Source organism: Pogona vitticeps, chromosome 4 (genome assembly GCF_051106095.1).
Source record: "Pogona vitticeps strain Pit_001003342236 chromosome 4, PviZW2.1, whole genome shotgun sequence".
Lineage (NCBI taxonomy): Eukaryota > Metazoa > Chordata > Lepidosauria > Squamata > Agamidae > Pogona > Pogona vitticeps.
In genome coordinates this window covers 163030313-163048827 of record NC_135786.1, presented here as the reverse complement: position 1 = coordinate 163048827, position 18515 = coordinate 163030313, and the positions used below count along the sequence as shown (strand labels likewise).

The following is an 18515-nucleotide window of genomic DNA, read 5'->3' as shown; positions in this document are numbered from 1 at the left end:
GTATTGGGAGTTTCTGGTACTGACAGATGATATAGACAGAAATATAGATATCTGGGTCACTCCAGATGATGTCATTCCTGCTGTGCCAGTAGAGCTATACAACATTAAGTCACCTTCAAGTTATAGTGACCCTATGAATAAATAATCTTCAAAACATCCTGCCCTCAACAGCCCTGCTCAGCTTTTGTAAACTCAAGCCTGAGTCAATCCTGCTTTTATTTGGTCTTCCTCTTTTTCCTGCCTTCCATCTTTCCCAGCATTATCTTCTTTTCCAAAGAATTATAGCTTCTCATTATGTGCCCAAAGTAGGCTAGCTTCCATTTCATCATTTTTTACTTCCAGAGATAGTTCAGGCTTGACTTGATCGCGGACCCACTTGTTTGTCTAGGTTACCTGCAAAGCTCTCTTCCAGCACCATACTTCAAACAAACAATTTTTCCCTGCACAGCTTTCTTTACTACACAGTTTTCAAATAGTGATCAGGAATACAACAGTACGGATTATCTTAGTCTTGAATTTTCAACAACACGTTCTTACACATGATCTTTTCTGATTCTTTTACTGCTGCCCTTCTGAGTCTCAGTCTTCTGATTTCCTGGCTGCAGTCTTCATTTGGACTGATGACTGAATTAAGGTATACAAAATCTCTGACCACTTCAATTTCTTCATTGTCACCATTAAAGTTCTGTAGTTCTTCTGCAGTCCATTTTTATCTTCTTAATGTTCAACTGCAATCCTGATTTGGCTCTTTCTTCTTTTACTAAAAGTCATTTCAAGTCATTCCTGCTTTCTGCCAGTAAGATGTTGTCATTTGCACAGGGAAGAAATCAAAACTGTTAAGGATTTTTCATACGTTGTTTCACCCACCAACGGAAATGGAAACTGTAGCTAAGGAATCAAGAGACTAGGGTTTGCTACAAACCAAGACCAAGATCATCCATAGCTTTTGGAAGTCATTAATTCATAGGGTCAGCATATGGTAGCAAGCTGATAACTTTTAAAAAAACCTGCAGCCTCCTCAGTTAATAGAAATCTTATTTTGAAGACAATGACTAAGACAAAATTTCAGCTTTAACTATTGTGTCATGTTAATTCTATAAACCATTATGAGAGATGAACTCTCCAGCCCCAATCCACAAATTATAGGTCAAATCTTATACAATTAGATTTTTACTCAAGCAAAATAAGCATAGTTTCCCTTCTTCCTTCCCAAGACCCTTTATTTGCTCTGCCGTATCTGCCAATCCTTAGAGGTTCTGGGAAGGAGACACACAAATAAAGAAAAAAGGCCTTGATCAAGAACATTAAAAAGGCTATGGATCTATTTTAAAAAAAGTGAATCAACAAACAGTGATGCTGTCCACACAGCAAATAAAATTATATGATGTGATAGCAGTGATTTGGGTTAATGGGGAAGCAAGCAGTAATTATGCACAACTATATAGCCTAAGGGCACAAAAATGGGTGGGGTTAGCACTGTCACCAGCAAAGAATATTCAAACTGACACAGCATGCTAAGACAAGGAATGGGATGTTGAACGTTCAAAAGTAGCTCTTCTATTTGCACTTGAGAGAAGAGGCTAGAAACAACACAGTGCTTGAGTAAGACAGGTAACAAAAAATAATTAAAAAATCATTTTGTATTCCACTTGAACTATTAACATCTCTACAAATGTGTAACTATGTACTCAAAAATTGTCCAGGATTTCAAAGAAAACATTACAGTGGAAAATATATACAACTAGCTTCATTTAGTCTGACTATGGACTAAGTGTGACTTTGCAGAAGCTAGGCTTACTTCAGTGAAAATTACTGCTTTAAAAAGAAAGGAATGTACATATATAAAGGCTATAGTAATAGCTGAGAAAGAGAAACAAAAGTTGTTTACCTACCAGTATAAAAGAAAATTTCAGCATTAAATCGCTATCTAAATTTTTAACATAGATTTTTTTACTATTATGTTATCAGAACCTGATAAGCATAATTGGCTCCCCCAGGAGTGCTACAAAAATTTATAGACCTCTCAGGCAAAGAGAACAGATCTTATGATTTGTCATAGCTGACACTATTTGAATTTTTAAAAATTACTGATTTTTATTCACCTTGCCATGAAATGAGTGGCATACTCTTTTGCTCCAAAAATGTTGCAGCATTTCACTCAAAACTGTCAAAAGTTTATTTTCTCTGGGCTAATCAGTATGCAATAGAAAGAGGGGCAAAAAGAAGACAGTCCAATACACAGAATGCAAGTTTACTCAATTCTGCTTAGGATTTAAACACTAAACATTCTTGTAAAGAAGTCTAATCAAAATCCTTGACAGCATCTGCTCTTCTTGCTGTTGCAGCAGAATCATCATCATCTATTCATCACATAACAGAGCAGAGGGAAACAATTTATGGAAGCACCCTAAAAGCATTAGAATTTGCCAAAAAATATATTCTTCAAAATATTATCGACCTTGCCCAGTACAAAGTACTTTTCTTTGAAAATTAAAACTGTATATTGAAATAATCAGTTAAGTATTTGAATACTGCAGGTGGATGTGTTTAAGAATGTGATATGTTTAGCTTATACTTATTACTGAAGTATGTTCAGAACACACAAGTCACAAATTCTATGAAACAATAGCTCTACTAGCCTAGAACTTAATTCAGACCTAAGCGGTAGTAGCTACTACCAATTCAGCCTCTTTAATCTTGATAACCCTTCATTTGTCTTTTGAAAAGACAGGAAGAAGAGTTCATTACAATGCTACTTCAATGAAATCTAACCCTGCTTGTGATGCTAAATTTTATGCTTCTATGAAATCTAGCAAAATGCTACTCTTCTCAGTAAGCAAGAGCTTCATGTATGTGCCAAACATGCCTGGTTTATCTGCTGAGAGCTTCAAGGCCAGAGATGAGGCCTTGCTAATTAGTACAAACATGTTCAGCTGAGTCCACAGGGAAATGGGTGCTTCAGTGGTATACATTATCTTACACAGGTGCAGAGTTTAAGATCACCATGCCAGCTCAAGCTGTGACTGGCTAATGAGCTCCATATTAAGTTGTCGAGGGTTTGCCTATAAAAGTATGGGTAATGAAAATGCTCTTGTTTCTTTTTGGAACCAGTGTGGTTACTTGCATTGTTCTGCTCCTGGAACCAACTGAGTGAAAGCCATGTGTGATATGCATAAAATAATCATGATGGGGGATTTTTTTTTGTTTTCTCTAATACACCTGTACACGTACTTTAATACAGCTGTGCCCAACCTTTTTCGGTCTGCGGACTGGCTGGGGAAAGCAGGGGACCCCCGCACTCACATGCATGTGCGAACAAGTGTGCACACTCTCTCACACGGGCGCTTGCACACTTGTGCGCATGCACAAATGGTAGTGTGGCACTTGCATGGGCGTGCTGGAGTGCGCGCACAGCTGAAAATGGGCTGTGCGGGGGTGAGTGCATGTGGGGGGGAGGGGGGAAGTCTGTCTCAGCGGCCCAGTCCGGCTCAGGCCACGGACCGGCACAGGGCTGCGGACCGGGGGTTGGGGACCTCTGCTTTAATACATCTAACTACCCTGAATGCACGTTCATCATTCTACAGGGCTGGCTCTAAGTCTGCCAACTTAACAGCCTTTTGGCACATTGCTCCTGGACAAATATTTTGCCTGAGACCCATAAGTGTGGTTGCTCCTTGTATCCTTTGACCATCAGGGAGATCCTATAACATATGTGAGTCCCCTGACCCAGATGGGTACAAGGTATAGTAGCAGCAGTGTTGGCAGTGCAGATCAATGGTTTGTCCTTAAAATTATTTCATTAGATCAGGAAGCTGGGAACAGAGAGCCCTGGTGCGGCTAGAACAGAGGTGTCATACTCAATTTCATCTTGGGCCACATTGGCATTATGGTTGCTCTCAAAGGGCTGGTTGTATCTGTAAGACTAAATAAAGGTATCTACTCTTTAACATATTAAATATAATTCTCCTCATTTGATTATTACTGGTTTTAGTAATAATGTTAGTAATAACTAGCTCTGAAAGTAAAAGTCTATAATCAAAGTCTGGAAATAATGGCAAGCAGATATTCAAGTGTACAACTATTGCACGATTTATTGAAAAGGGAGTTTTAGTAACACCTGTTGATACCCGCTCCACAGCCTCACCTATGTTTGTTTGTTTTGTTAATTATTCACGGAAGTCTCCCACCTTTCCCTCACGCTTCCCACAGCCCTTGACATCACCTGGCTCCTCACTCGCTTCCATAGCCGATGCGGGAGAGGAGGCGGACTGCCCCCAGATAGTCCTCACCGGGAACCATAAGAACGGGAGTGGACAATAGTAAGGACAACATTTCCCAAGGTGCTGTACGGCACCCAAGTGGTTGCACTTTCTGACTCTTTGCTGCTTGGAATGCTGAGATTAGAAGTCCTGCTGGGCGGATTCCCAGCATCCTTATGGAACATTATGGGTGACCGAGTAATTGCCTCTGTCTTGTATGCTGCACAGTAACAGGCAATACTGCAAGGGCCACATTAAACAGCCTGGTGGGCCGGATTTGGCCTGTGGGACTTGAGTTTAACACATGTAGGCTAGGACATTTGAATATCCTGTTCACAGCTGACAGCATACTGCATATTTATTTATGTATTTATTTATTTATTTATTGGACTTATATACCACCCCATAGCGCTACAAGCACTCTCCGGGCGGTATACAATTTTTAATTATACAGGCTACACATTGCCCCCCCCCAGCAAGCTGGGTACTCATTTTACCGACCTCGGAAGGATGGAAGGCTGAGTCAACCTTGAGCCGGCTACCTGGGATTTGAACCCCAGGTCGTGAGCACAGTTTTAGCTGCAGTACAGCATTTTAACCACTGCGCCACGAGGCGCTATATTATTCATAGCGTAAGTCTAATCAATTCATATTTCTAAAAGACTAGGAAGTTAAGATGACAGAAACACTGATAGAAATTTCAAAACTTAAACCTAAGGCAGATGTCAGCAAATAAAAGCATCCCAAAAGTATACTACTTAAAACAGGCTCCAAGTATTGTGCTTGAAGCCCAGCAATTAATTCAATAGGATTTATTAATGAAGGTGTTTCACAAAGAATATACGCACTGAGGTGTATACTCTTAAACATAAAGATGGGGAATATACAACCAGAAAACAATGTTGCAGCTTTCTGCTGCCTTCTGAATGTGGCTCTGGAAGCTTTTTTTACCTTGCAATATCTTTTTTTTTTTCATGTGTACAATTCAGCACAAGCTAAACTCTGTTCCATTTGAGTGGCAAACACTTTGGACATGTGTTTTAGGTAACATGGTGTCAAGAGTGACACTTGTCAAAACGAAACTACAACCAACTACCAGAATATGTTTTATCAACAGTGCCTTAATGCAGTTTAATGTTTGATCAGATACATTTACATGCTAAAGATTATGTGAACCCCGAGGTAGGCTAGACTCATTTATGTTTCTCCAGATTATAGATTGGCATAATGATTATCAAAGTTTGACCCCCTGGATGTTTTGGGCATTAAATCCTGGAATGCTTCGCCATATTTTCCATTCTGGCTGGGACTTACGGGAGTTAAAATCCAAAACAATTGAAAAGCCAAAGATTGAGAACACAGAATATGTATATAAACTAAAGAACCCCACCAGTTTTACCAAGTACAGAGATGCCTGAAAAATGCCTAATGAGATCTACTTCAAAAACTGATTAGATCTACTGAAACCAGTTGTTTCAATGTAACCATCTCATGCTAATGCATATTTTGTATTATTGGCCTTTGAAAAGAAGAAAAACAATTATTACATCTCTACCAAAATTTTAAATGACGATTACTACACCAATGACATTTTCTTATTATGAACATTTCCTAATAAATTGAAAAAAATCTTAAATACACAAATGTAATGGACCCGTGGCCAAAGGATCCTTCTTTGAACAACCCAATTTTTAGCACACAAAAGCAGAAACCTATACTGAATCTATTCCAACATTCTTCCATGAGATCAGGCTGTGGACAGGGCTGAACTTACCAAAAATGAAAATGATGCTAATATCTTAGAAGAAATATTTCAGGAGATGTCTGGAACACTTAAAAAAATAACACATACAACCCTTACATACACATGTTCTGATGTACAGTGGTGCCTCACACAACGAGCGCCCCGTAGAGCGATGAATTCGCTCTACGGGGACGTTTTTTCGATCGCTAATGTGATCGCAGAGCGACGGTCCCAATGGGCGAAAATCGCAGAGCGAAGGTCAGTAAGCGGTTCACTTACCGACCTTCGCTTTGCGACCCGCCGATCAGCTGTTCCGCAGCTACAAAATGGCCGCTGGAAGCCCCAAAATGGCCGCGCCTAGCGTTTTCGCGCCCTCGTTACGTGAGGGGAGGGCACGAAAATGGCTGCCGGCCATAGAGGAACATCGCTGTACGGTGAGTAAATCAGCCGATTGGAACACATTAAACTAAGTTTAATGCATTCCAATGGCTTTTTTCTTTCCGTACAGCGATGTTTCACACAGCAAGGGTTAATCCGGAACAGATTAACCTCGCTGTGCGAGGCACCACTGTATATGTGTGTCAAGGACCACACAATTTAAATCACTCTGTCTGAGACCTATTCTACAGGTCTTTCTATAGCTCCAGGCCTCCGCCATCCCTTTTTTTTTCTAATGCTGCACTGGTTTCTACACCTTCATTATTCAACCCTTCCCTTTCACATATCTCTGGTTCGGCTAATTTTTTCACTATACAGTGATGCCCCGCTTGACGATTACCTCGTTAGATGAGGAAATAGCTTAGCGATGAGTATTTTGCAATCACAATAGCAATCAGAAAATGATGTTTGTATGGGTTTTTTCATTTAACAACGATCGGTTCCCTGCTTCGGGAACCGATTTTTCGCTTAACGACTATCAAAACAGCTGATCGTCAGGTTTTCAAAACGGCCACCCACTGTGCAAAATGGCTCCCCGCTTTGCTTTAGGACGGATTCCTCACTTTACAGGCACCGGAAATTGGCCACCCTATGGAGGATCTTCATTGGATGCTCAGGTATTTCGCCCATTGGAACACATTGAACCAATTGGTTTTTTACTTTCGCTTGACGATGATTTTGTTCTACACGATTTTGCTGGAACTGATTATCCTCGTCACGCGAGGCACCACTGTACTCTATGACTGTTTTTTCTTTCTCTACATTCTTTCTCTAATTCTATACATATTCTCATGCTAAAACCAACCAACCAACCCACCCACCAACGAAGGGGAGAACCTGCTTTTTGCTTCAATATTGCTCCTTTGATTTCTACTTTCTCTATCAATCCCTGAACCTAAGAACAAGACTTTCACTCTTAAAAATTAATGGCATAAATGGGTTGTACAGTATCACTACTTGCTAATAACAGGCTGCAAAACATGTGCCTGAGTCCAGATGAAGAGGAGGACTGCAGCTACAATTAGCCATTCTCCCTTTCTTACAACTACTTTTAAGGATGCTTGTGTGAGCCTTTAATATCCTCCCAAATTTATAAAGTAACTACTAACTAGGAGTACTGAGATTGCACATGTGCTGTACATGCCTGCAACAGACGGCACTCAACTTTAAAATACCATTGAAAAGTTCTATTTATCAAGAATTTGGTCATTCTAATTACTTTCACACAACATCACGACCACATTATTTGAAGAAAGAAGAACCTTAAAGGAGTCTAATGCCAAGTGGCAATGAAACATTCCTACATTTCTATTAAGCTTTCTGATGGAAGAAAATTTGCTAGTTTTATTTCATATAATTCCAATTTGCTGTTAAAATCAGACTCACGTTTATAAAAGTTCTTTTGGGAATTGTTTAAAAATCCTAAAATAATTTTATAGGATAGCTCTATGAAGCAATATATTCTAATTGGCTTTCAATACCACTAGTCATGTGCCAGGGCGTGGACTCACCTCCCTCTATTACTATCTCCATGCAAGAATTGGAGGTTGTTCATGAATTTGTGCACCTTGGCTCAACAATCTCTGACACTCTCTCCCTAGATGTTGAGCTGGATAAACGCATTGGGAAAGCAGCTACCATGTTCTATAGACTCACAAAGAGAGTATGGCTTAATAAGAAGTTGACAGCACACACCAAAATCCAGGTCTATAGAGCCTGTGTCCTGAGCACATTCCTATACTGCAGCAAGTCCTGGACCCTTTGTGCACGGCAGGAGAGGAAGTTGAACACCTTCCATATGTGTTGCCTCCGACACCTTTTTGGTATCACCTGGCAGGACAAAGTTCCAAATAGAGTAGTCCTAGAACGAGCTGGAATTTTCAGCATGTACACATTATTGAAACAGCGCCATCTACATTGGCTTGGGCACATCGTGAGAATGGCTGATGGTCGGATTCCAAAAGATCTCCTGTATGGAGAATTAGTGCAGGGAAGCCGCCCCCGAGGGAGACCACAGCTGCGTTACAAGGACATCTGCAAGCGGGATCTGAAGGCCTTAGGAATGGACCTCAACAGATGGGAAACCTTGATGTCTGAGTGTTCAGCCTGGAGGCAGGTGGTGCATCATGGCCTCTCCCAATTTGAAGAGACACTTGTACAGCAGGCCGAGGCAAAGAAGAAAAACCAGGGAGCTGGACAGGGGACAGATTGTATTTGTCTTCAATGTGGAAGAGATTGTCACTCTCGAATTGGCCTACTCAGCCACACAAGACACTGTTCCAAGACCTCCATACAGAGCATGTTACCATAGTCTCTCGAGACTGAAGGATGCCTACACACCACTAGATTCAGCTGCTGCAGAAGGTGCCAAAAAGTGGCTAACAGCACTGTGCCAGGGCTCTGGGATTTGCACTGATTCCCTTACAGGAGTCTAGAATCCATTCAGGATGTCCATTATATATCACAACACTCTAATGCTGCATATACAGTTGTGTTCAAAATTATTCAACCCCCACTGAAATTGAATGTTTTGGCCATTTTGACATTGATTTTGATCATTCAGTCATCTTGCTTACATTTACATGAAAGAGGCACTTGTAGGTCAGAGAAATATAACCTTAAGTTTATAATGAAATAACCACAAATGTCTTTTCTGTGCTCACATCATTATTAGTTTTTATTCAACCCCCAAGTGACATTCAATCTTAGTACTTAGTACAACATCCTTTTACAGTTATAACAGCTTTTAAACGTGAAGCATAGCTTGACACAAGTGTCTTGCAGCGATCTACGGGTATCTTCGCCCATTCTTCATGGGCAAAAGCCTCCAGTTCAGTCAAATTCTTAGGCTTGCGCACTGCAACTGCTTTCTTTAAGTCCCACCAGAGGTTCTCAATCGGATTTAAGTCTGGTGACTGCGATGGCCACTCCAAAATGTTCCAGCCTTTCCTCTGCAACCATGCTCTAGTGGACTTGGAGGTATGCTTGGGATCATTGTCCTGTTGAAAGGTCCAACGTCTCCCAAGCCTCAGGTGTGTGACGGACTGCATCACATTTTCATCCAATATCTCCTGGTACTGAAGAGAATTCATGGTACCTTGTACACGCTGAAGCTTCCCTGTACCTGCAGAAGCAAAACAGCCCCAAAGCATTATTGACCCTCCGCCATGCTTCACAGTAGGCAAGGTGTTCTTTTCGTCATATGCCTTGTTCTTCCTCCTCCAAACATAGCGTTGATCCATGGGCCCAAACAGTTCTAATTTTGTTTCATCAGTCCACAGAACACTATCCCACAACTTTTGTGGTTTGCCCACATGACTTTTGGCATACTGCAGTCGACTCTTCTTATTCTTGGGAGACAGCAAGGGGGTTCTGGCATGGAGACCTTCATTACGCAGTGTGCGCCTTATTGTCTGAGCTGAAACTTCTATACCCACATCTGACAAATCTTTTTTCAGTTCCTCAGCAGTCACACGGGGACTTTTCACCACTCTACGCTTTAGGTAACGCACAGCAGTCGAAGTCAGCATCTTCTTTCTTCCACGACCAGGTAGCATTTCAACAGTGCCCTTTGCCTTGAATTTGCGAATGATGCTTCCTGTGGTGTCTCTTGGTATGTTTAACTTCTTTGCAATCTTCTTATAGCCATTGCCCTTCCTGTGAAGACAAATCACCTCTTCTCTTGTCTTCCTGGACCATTCTCTTGACTTCACCATGTTTGTAACCACACCAGTAAATGTCTAGAAGGAGCTGAGTATCACAGTCATTTTAAAGCTGCCTAATTGGTGCTTATTATGCTTGATTGGTGCTCGGTGACATCCACAGGTGTTTTCAATACCTGATCGAAAACACCTGAATGAACCTCTCTTCTTCAGAGTGGTAGTCTTTAAGGGGTTGAATAATTGTGGCAATGAAGAAACCACAAAAGAAACATTTACTACTGTATTACATAAACAATTGATGTTATTTTAGTTGCATTTGGTTCTTTAAAACGTCCTTGTAGGATTTCATTCTGAATACAATTCCAAATGTACACTATAGTCCCTAAACCCCTTTACAGCATTGGGGGTTGAATAATTTTGAACACAACTGTATATATATGTAACCACCAATGCAACCTCTGCAGTCAGTTAGTAAACTACCTGCTGCAAATGCCTATTCGTACCACACTGAAATTGTGAAAGCACGCAGGCAAAGATTTAAAAAAAAAAAAAAGAACTGCTGGGTTTATGACAAGGCTCTCTCATGTTGACTCACAAACTAATAGGACTGGCAGGTAGAAGCAAAGGCTAGTGTGTCAACATACATGTTTAGTGAACAGGAATTATGCTGTGCAGTTTCACACATTGTGCTTACTTACATCTTACTTTCCATGCACCCACATATTTCCTTGGCCTTTTGGGCTGAAAAACTGAGGGAACATGTCTGGAACCTTTAAAAGATGTTTGATATTGTCTTGCTCTGACTAATGAAATATGGGTGTCTCTAACTGCACATCGAAAGGTATCCTCTTGTGAGATTACCTATAACCATAATCTGTGACACTGTAAATCATTATATTTGACAAGGAATGATGGATAAGGTATCAGATTTTGTTTCTATTTTCTTGGTTTTGTGGAATTTCATCTAACACAACTTTAATTCTCAGTTAATGTTGTAACAACTTTAATTCAGCAGTAGAGATGTAAAATCTCCAAAGTTTTCATTTTTTTCAGGAAAAAAATGGCAAATTTCCCCCCCAGAAAAAATGGAATTTTTTGGAAATTTTACATCTCTATTCAGCAGGTTCTTTGATCACTGAATTTCTCGAGTTTATGACAATGAAATATATCATTACAGTGATATATCCTAATGCCACTATTTTTAAAAAATAATCAAGCAAGTGCACAAGTGTGACTTACTACCAGGACCCTTGCTAACTATGCATGTTCTGATTTTACTAGCAATCTGGACTGCCATTCTATTAATTCTATTTGTCATATTCACATATCAGATTCAACACAACAATCTGTTTGAAAAATTCTTAATGGGATTATGGATACTAAATCTAATCTTAAAACAGGCTTTATATCACCTTACAAGATTTATACATTCCATTAACAGAGACCAAACCTAACTAACTCAACTTAAATGAACATTCCATTAAAATAGTGGGAAACAGAAGTGGTTTTTTCTTGCAAGACAAATCAATTACTTCATCTTCATCATCATAAAAGTACCAACTTCAAGAAACTAGAAAGTCCAGATTTCAAACTTTGCCCCTAACTGTTGATATAAATAACTTAATCTATCCTACTCCTAAACTCATGATTTACAATGAAACAGTAACAGTGCCAAGATTGACACATGGAATGAAAATGAAGGTGTAATGAAAAATATCACATTCAGAAACTGATTAATGTATCATCATATAAGCCAAATAGGATAGTGATGGGACAATGTTCGCTGAAATCCTGCTGTGCAGCTCTACATGTGCAATGGTGACAATGTCATTAGCACTAGGAAATCACCACTGATTAAAGACTTCCTTCCGGGATTTTGAAGTGCACACAACTTTGTCACGTTGTGTATGAATTATGTGCACCCGGAAATCATCTTTAATCAGCAGGTTTTTCACTAACGATGGTCTCATCATTGAAGCCAGTATATGTCTGTTACCACAAATGCATGAAAAACTGAATCCTAACTAATAAACATGTCGGATAAGAGAATAAAGGACAAGGATCTTGTGCCCTTAACCAACAGTCAAAAACCCTCTTTTACCAGCAATTGAAAAGTACAGCACTCTTGTCTTCCAACAGCAGTGAGTGTAACTTTTACACCTCTTCTAGGGCTTTCAGCATGATTACATAATACAGGCCAGGAAATTTTAAAGGAACCTCCTTTTTGTAGTACAACTTTCTACTAGTTGTGGTATTTTCACAAATAAATGTATAAAAAAATGACAATTGATAACGTTGATTTCCACTGAACTTCTTTCATATGCAATTATCTATCCTTTTCTTAACTAAACCACTATGCAGCATTAAGTCCATTCCAATGTATGGCAACCCTTCTCAGTTTTCCAAATGCAAAATACTAAGAAGTGGCTTACCACTGACTTCTTTTATAAAAAATCTGGAAATATGTAACTTGCCCAAAGCCACACAGATTGGGTCTATTTTCCAGAAGCATAGTGATGAATGAAACTCCAGGCCAGGTGTTCTAGTAGTTCACTGAGCTATGTAGTATAGGTTAAAAATGTTCCATTCAGACTGAATTAAATTGAAGTACAAGATGTTACAATGCCAAATAATAAAAACACATTACCCACAAAGTATCCAGATAAAGTGTACTTTACTCTCCAAAATATGTACACTTCTTTTGTTAACTGCAGTCAACAACATTCTACATATTCCAGCTCTGCCATCTTCACACATTTTGAGATAGGTTCCTAACACCAAGTCAGCAATTTTGTATAGTTCTACTGTATTTTAAAATACACTTTTATAGACAATTTAACAGAAATGTAACTTCTAAAACTAATTATATAACTACACATCAAAATTCATGATAAACTTTTTACAAGGCCATATATGATTAAGTAGAATATAACTGCTCTCTGGAGTGCCCAAAAATGTCAAAGTCTTTAATCATGCCTTCTGCGGCTTATAAAATGCTAAACTGACATTATCTGTAGTCTATTAAAAATCTGTTTTAAAAAAAACGTAAATTACTTTTGTTTGTGTTGCAGCAAATAGCAAATTCTATTTATTTATTATAATTCATTTTCACCTCTTATCATTCTCTAAGAGCATTAGCCAGATGTTTTTCCAAACGTCCTATACCAATGGTCAAACTACCGGACCTGGAAAGCTAAACGGCACCGTACTCACGAATTTCAACCGTAACTGCAAGCAAGGTTTCTGCAATCTGTGTTAAAAGGAAAGGAATTTCCGGCTGTCGAGGTGATCTTTAACTAAAAGCCCGCTAAAATCGACTGAGAAATCGGACAAAAGGGGAAGAAAAGCCTGCTTCCTTTTAGAACCGCATTTGCTTTTTTGCCCTTCAGTCTTTCCCCAACAGCGATCCAAGGAGGAGAGAGATCCCGTTAAGTACGGGTAAGGTAGTGCCTCCAAGGGGAGAATCCCACCCCGATCACCTTCCCCGTCCTCTTCCTCGAAACACTCATTATGAACCACTCTTGAAAAATTCCTCTCAAGAGATGCGCACGTTGCGGGCCCCCCCCCCCCGCCAACGAGCTTTTCTCTCCCCGCATTTCGAGGGGTCGGGGAGGAAAGAAGCGTGTCCTCCCCCCTTCCTTCCCCCTCCAGCTCCCACCGCGTTCATCCAGAACGTGGCCTGGCCATTTCTCAACAGCGGCTCCCACACGGCCGGGCTCGAAGAACCTGAGCCTCCCTCGCAGCGCCGCCCTCCCTCCCCGAGGCTTCCACGCTCCCCGCCGCGGCCTCTTTACCTGCTTGTTTCTTGGGTAAGGCTTCTGGGAGGCCGCTGCCAGATGGTACCGCCGAGTCCGGATCTTCCCGCCGCCGCCGCCTGCCCCACCTCCTCCTCCTCCTCTTTCTTCGCCGCCGCCGCCGCCGCCGCTGCTTTCTCCTGAATCCATCTTGGGACCTCTCCAAGTCTCCCTCCCGCCCCTCAAGCGCTCGGCGCCACAAGAGGCCCGGCCCGGCCTGGCTTGGCCCGACCCGGCCTCCCGCGCGCGCGCGCCCTCCCTCCCCTCACGTTGGCCCTCTCCCTTCCTCTCGCCCCCAGCCCCCAAGGCCGTTCTGTGCTGTCACTATCTCTATGGCGATGGCCCCCGCCGCGCCCTCGGCCTGACGCCCTCCCCCAGATTTCCCCTCACAAGCTCCCTCTCTCGCTGGCAGGCAGGCTGGAGCGCGCGCGCGCGCGCCTAGTCCGTCTCTGCCGCTCCACTTTCCCCTCCCTTTCCTCCTCCTCTCCTCCCCCCCCACCAACCCCCCGTCACCGTCTAGCTCGCTCGCTTGCCCGCCCGCGATTCCCCTCCTTCCCTCCTAGCCGCCCGACCAACCAGAGGGCACACGCCCGTACAGGACTGCATCACCAAATCGCGACCCGTCCTGGTGCACCATCCTAAGTCGCCTTCCTGGGGGTTGGAAGGCTCTCATGGGAAATGTAGTTTAGAGCGAGGGCGGCTACGCTGGATAGACGGGTACTTCCTCTCCGCCCCGTGCAATAACTGCCGTCACGCGTTCGGGCATTTTCTAGTCTCGCGGTATATTGTGTTAGCGAGGCTGGCGTTCAGTAATCTCGAATTCGAATAAACCGAGTTGATCGAAGGGGAGCGATTTCCGCCTGCGAGTGGATGGAAGCCTATTCCCAGGAATTCCAGGGTGGGGACTAAACTACAAAATTATATTTTAGCATCACTTTCTACAAGAGAGTGAATTTCTACGTAGTAATAATTAAGGTAATAAAGATTTGGGATTCTGGAAGCCGAAGCACACACATCCCTTTGCCGCATGGGTAGAAGCCCCGATGGCTTATTAGTTTATTTGAGGCCAGCTGTCCAAGCGTTTTTCGGATTTCAGACCGCGGAACTGTGTTTCTTTGTCGTTTGCCTACCCGGTAGGTCAGCCTTGTGAGAAGATTTAAGTGCTGCTCATTGCAGTGGGAGAGCGTGGTACAGTATTAGAAAGCTGTGAGGTGGCAGATTCTCTCCGCCCTATGGCTTTCACGGGAACCCTGTTTTAACTTTCCTTTTAGAATTTAAAATAATTAACTTCAGTTGTAGTCTCCCTTTTGTCTGTCACATATCTTAATAGAACTGTTAAACTTACCGCAGTTATTAAGCCAAAACGAGCAAAACACCTGCACGAGACATACTGTACTGTAAATTATGCTCTACTTGTCTAAGCAAAGAGCTGATGAAATAAAATCTTGCAGAGTAATAATGAAAACCAACATTAGGACTGGGAGAATGGAAGATTGTTGCTGGTATAAAGCAGGGATGGGCAACCTCCAAAGGTGTGAAGTCCGCTCATGCTCACACCAGATCTAAGAGTGCTGCACACATTAATATAAAAAAAAATTACCTTTAAAGGGCATTTAAATTCTCCTCGTGCTCTCTAGTAGTTATTCTTAAAGAATTTCAAATTTATTTGGGAGGTGTGAGGGAACCCAGGGGCTCTGCCAGTAAGGCAGGAAATGGACTTCCTGAGCAAACAACCTTTGGAAGTGGGTGATATAAGACCTCTGGAGCACTGGAAGCTGCCTTGGGTCTCTGGTTGAGTGGGGGGGGGGGTCACACTTCCTCCCCAGCAAGTCGTGGCATACACATAACACCGTAACCCTGCATTAATTTACCTGAAAGTAAACTGTGATCGGATTCAGTTTCAGATTTTGACAACTCCTCATTTTGCATGGGAAATACCACAGGAAACGTCTTCTTAACTTTCATAACTTCATCTTTATTGGTTACAGGCAGATCAATATTATTCATAATTGGATCAAAAAGGATTAACTCGAGCAACATGCCATAACTGTCCAACACAAATTCCCACCCCACATCCATCAAACTCATGGGTGCTGGGCCAAACTTCTCCGCGTCAGTGGATTTCCAAAGGGGAACGTTCCGCACTGCACAAATGGTGCCACAGCATGGGTGCCGGGCCCAGTCTCCTTCTGGAGGAGGGGTGTTATAACGAGAGTCCGGGTGAATCACTTGACGTCCTTTACTATTATTCTTCGGGAGGACCATGACACACCATTCCAGCATCTCTTGTCTCACCTTGCCTACTCCCTTTGGTTTGGGGTCCAGTAGTAACCCTCCTAATTTAAGATTCGGAAAATCCCGTAATAACTCCTGCGAGTTTACTCTTTCGTACTCCTGCAACCTCTCTAGCTCTCTCTCAACTCCAGGTCTGCCTCAAACCGTCACTCTCCCTGATTATTTATACCCTCTTCTGAGACTGACAAATTTTGCTGCTCCCTCTTCTGACTCCCGCTCTTTTCCACCAGACATATTTCGAATTTGCTGCCTCGCTCTGTTTTCTCTCCTTCTATAGCTAAGTTCTCCTTTAGGTCCACCTCTACATCAACACTTTCCGGCTTCTTAACTGCCTCTTTTCTTTCTCGTGGGATGACACTCTCTCTCCAGGACCTCCTTCACACACACCCCCGACGAGTTGGCCATCTCCTCTGCGGGTGGGTTTTTTTCCCATTTCCCTTGTCAGGAAGAATAGTCTGCATTAGCGTGTGCAAGTCCTTTTTTGTATTTTACCTTGAAAACATAAGGTTGTAAGCTCAGATACCACCTAGTAAGTCGGGGTTCCAATCTTTTATTCTATTCAACCACTGAAGGGGTGCATGATCAGTAACCAATGTAAACGGCCCCCTAATAGGTAAAACAGTGTCTGAATTGCCCATTTGGCAGCCAGTGCCTCTTTTTCTATGGTAGAATACTTCTATTCTCTCGGTGATAATTTTTTACTCAGATGCATCATGGGGTATTCTATTCCTTCCCATTCTTGTGCCAGCAAGGCCCCTAGACCGCATTCTGAGACATCTGTCTGTACCACGAAAGGCCTCTCAAAATCGGGTGCATATCTACTGGGCAGTTCACTTAATATGGCTTTCAGTCTCTCAAATCCTTGTTGCTCTTGGAAACCCCATCGTACTCACTTAGATGCCCGTTTCTTAATCAAGTCCGTCAAAGGTGCTGCAATCACTGCAAATTTGGGGATAAATTGTCTATAGTAGCCAGCCAAGCCAAAAAATTGTTGCACTTCTCTTTTACTCTGTGGTACCTTCCAATCCGTAATCCTCTCTTCCTTCTCAGGTACTGGCTGTATTCTCCCTTGATCTATTTGGTATCCTAAAAAGGTTACCCCCTTTCTAGTGACTACACTTTCTGGGATTCACCCTGAGGCCTGCCTTCCTCAGCTCCTTCCAAACTGCCTTGAGATGAGTCAAATGTTCCTCCCAACTTCTACTATATATATATCAAGATGTCATCAATATAAGCATCAGTGAATTGATGGACCGGCTCTAACACCTTATCCATTAATCCAGACCTGGGCAAAGTGTGGCCCACGGGCCACATATGGCCCGAGAGCCGCTCCTGTCCGGCCCAACGGTCTTTGCTCCAGTCCGGCCTGCCAATCGCCGCTCCTGTCCGGCCAGCCCATCGCCAGCCGCTGAGTGAGCCGGAGCTCTGGCTCCAGTACCCAGCACGGCAGTAAGCAAACCTCTCGAGATCCGACACTGAGATCTCACGAGTTTTGACTGTTACTCTTGAGCCACAGGCTGCAAAGCCTGCGGCTCAAGAGACCGGAAGCGATCCTTGGGCAGGCAACGTGATGGCGCATCATGTCACCTGCGCGGGATAGAAGACAGTCGGAGAGGAAGGCCACGGGGGAATGGAGGACAGGTGAGTTAGCTCAGTGTCAGGGTTTTTTTCCCTCCCCCCCCCCCAGCGGTGAACAAATTACAATGCTCACATAGTTAACTCCTAAAAAGTTTAGGGAGTTAACTATGTCAGCCTTGTAGTTCTTTCACCACAGAGCCTCACCCAATGGGGGCCTATTACTACCCACAAATTGGGGGCCTATTACTACCCGCCCCCGAACACAGTTCAGATTATTTATTCATATGGCCCCCTATAGAAATTAATTGCCCACTCCTGCATTAATCTCTGAAATGTCGCCACTGCTCCATGCAACCCAAATTGCATGCGGGAGAAATGGAATAGCCCTTTTGGGGTCACAAAGACTGTCTTTTCCTTATCTTCCTCTTTCAGAGGAATTTGCCAATAACCCTTCATGAGGTCAAATATTGTCAGAAATTAAGCCTGACTCAGTCATTCCAATAGGACATCTACCTTTGGCATAGGATAAGCGTCAAATTTTGATACTTCATTCAACTTTCAGAAGTCTATGCATAACTGTACCTTCCCATCTGCCTTAGGCACTACCACTGGATAGCTTCTCCAAGGAATTCTTGAAGGCTCTATCACTCCCATCTCTAACATCTACTTCTCTGTTAATAGTTTCTTTCAGGTGTTAAGGCCAACTCCATCCACCTGATCTGGCTACTACATTCGGTTTGGTATT

The 18515-nt window shown here is 42.5% G+C and overlaps 1 protein-coding gene across 6 annotated transcripts in view; it reads right to left on the bottom strand.

The window, feature by feature from the left end:
* Window positions 1-14191, bottom strand: part of NUP153 (nucleoporin 153) — a 63495-nt gene extending 49304 nt beyond the window's left edge. For 4 of the 6 annotated variants that reach the window (XM_020812206.3, XM_020812208.3, XM_020812209.3 and 1 more), the window contains exon 1: window positions 13898-14190. In XM_020812206.3, the coding sequence (XP_020667865.3) occupies window positions 13898-14047 (150 nt within the window). In that variant the 5' untranslated portion in view covers window positions 14048-14190. Of the gene's footprint in view, window positions 1-13897 lie in introns of all 6 variants that reach the window. The other 2 variants (XM_020812207.3, XM_078393463.1) reach the window with 1 other exon arrangement.
* Between the last annotated feature and the right edge of the window lie 4324 nt (window positions 14192-18515).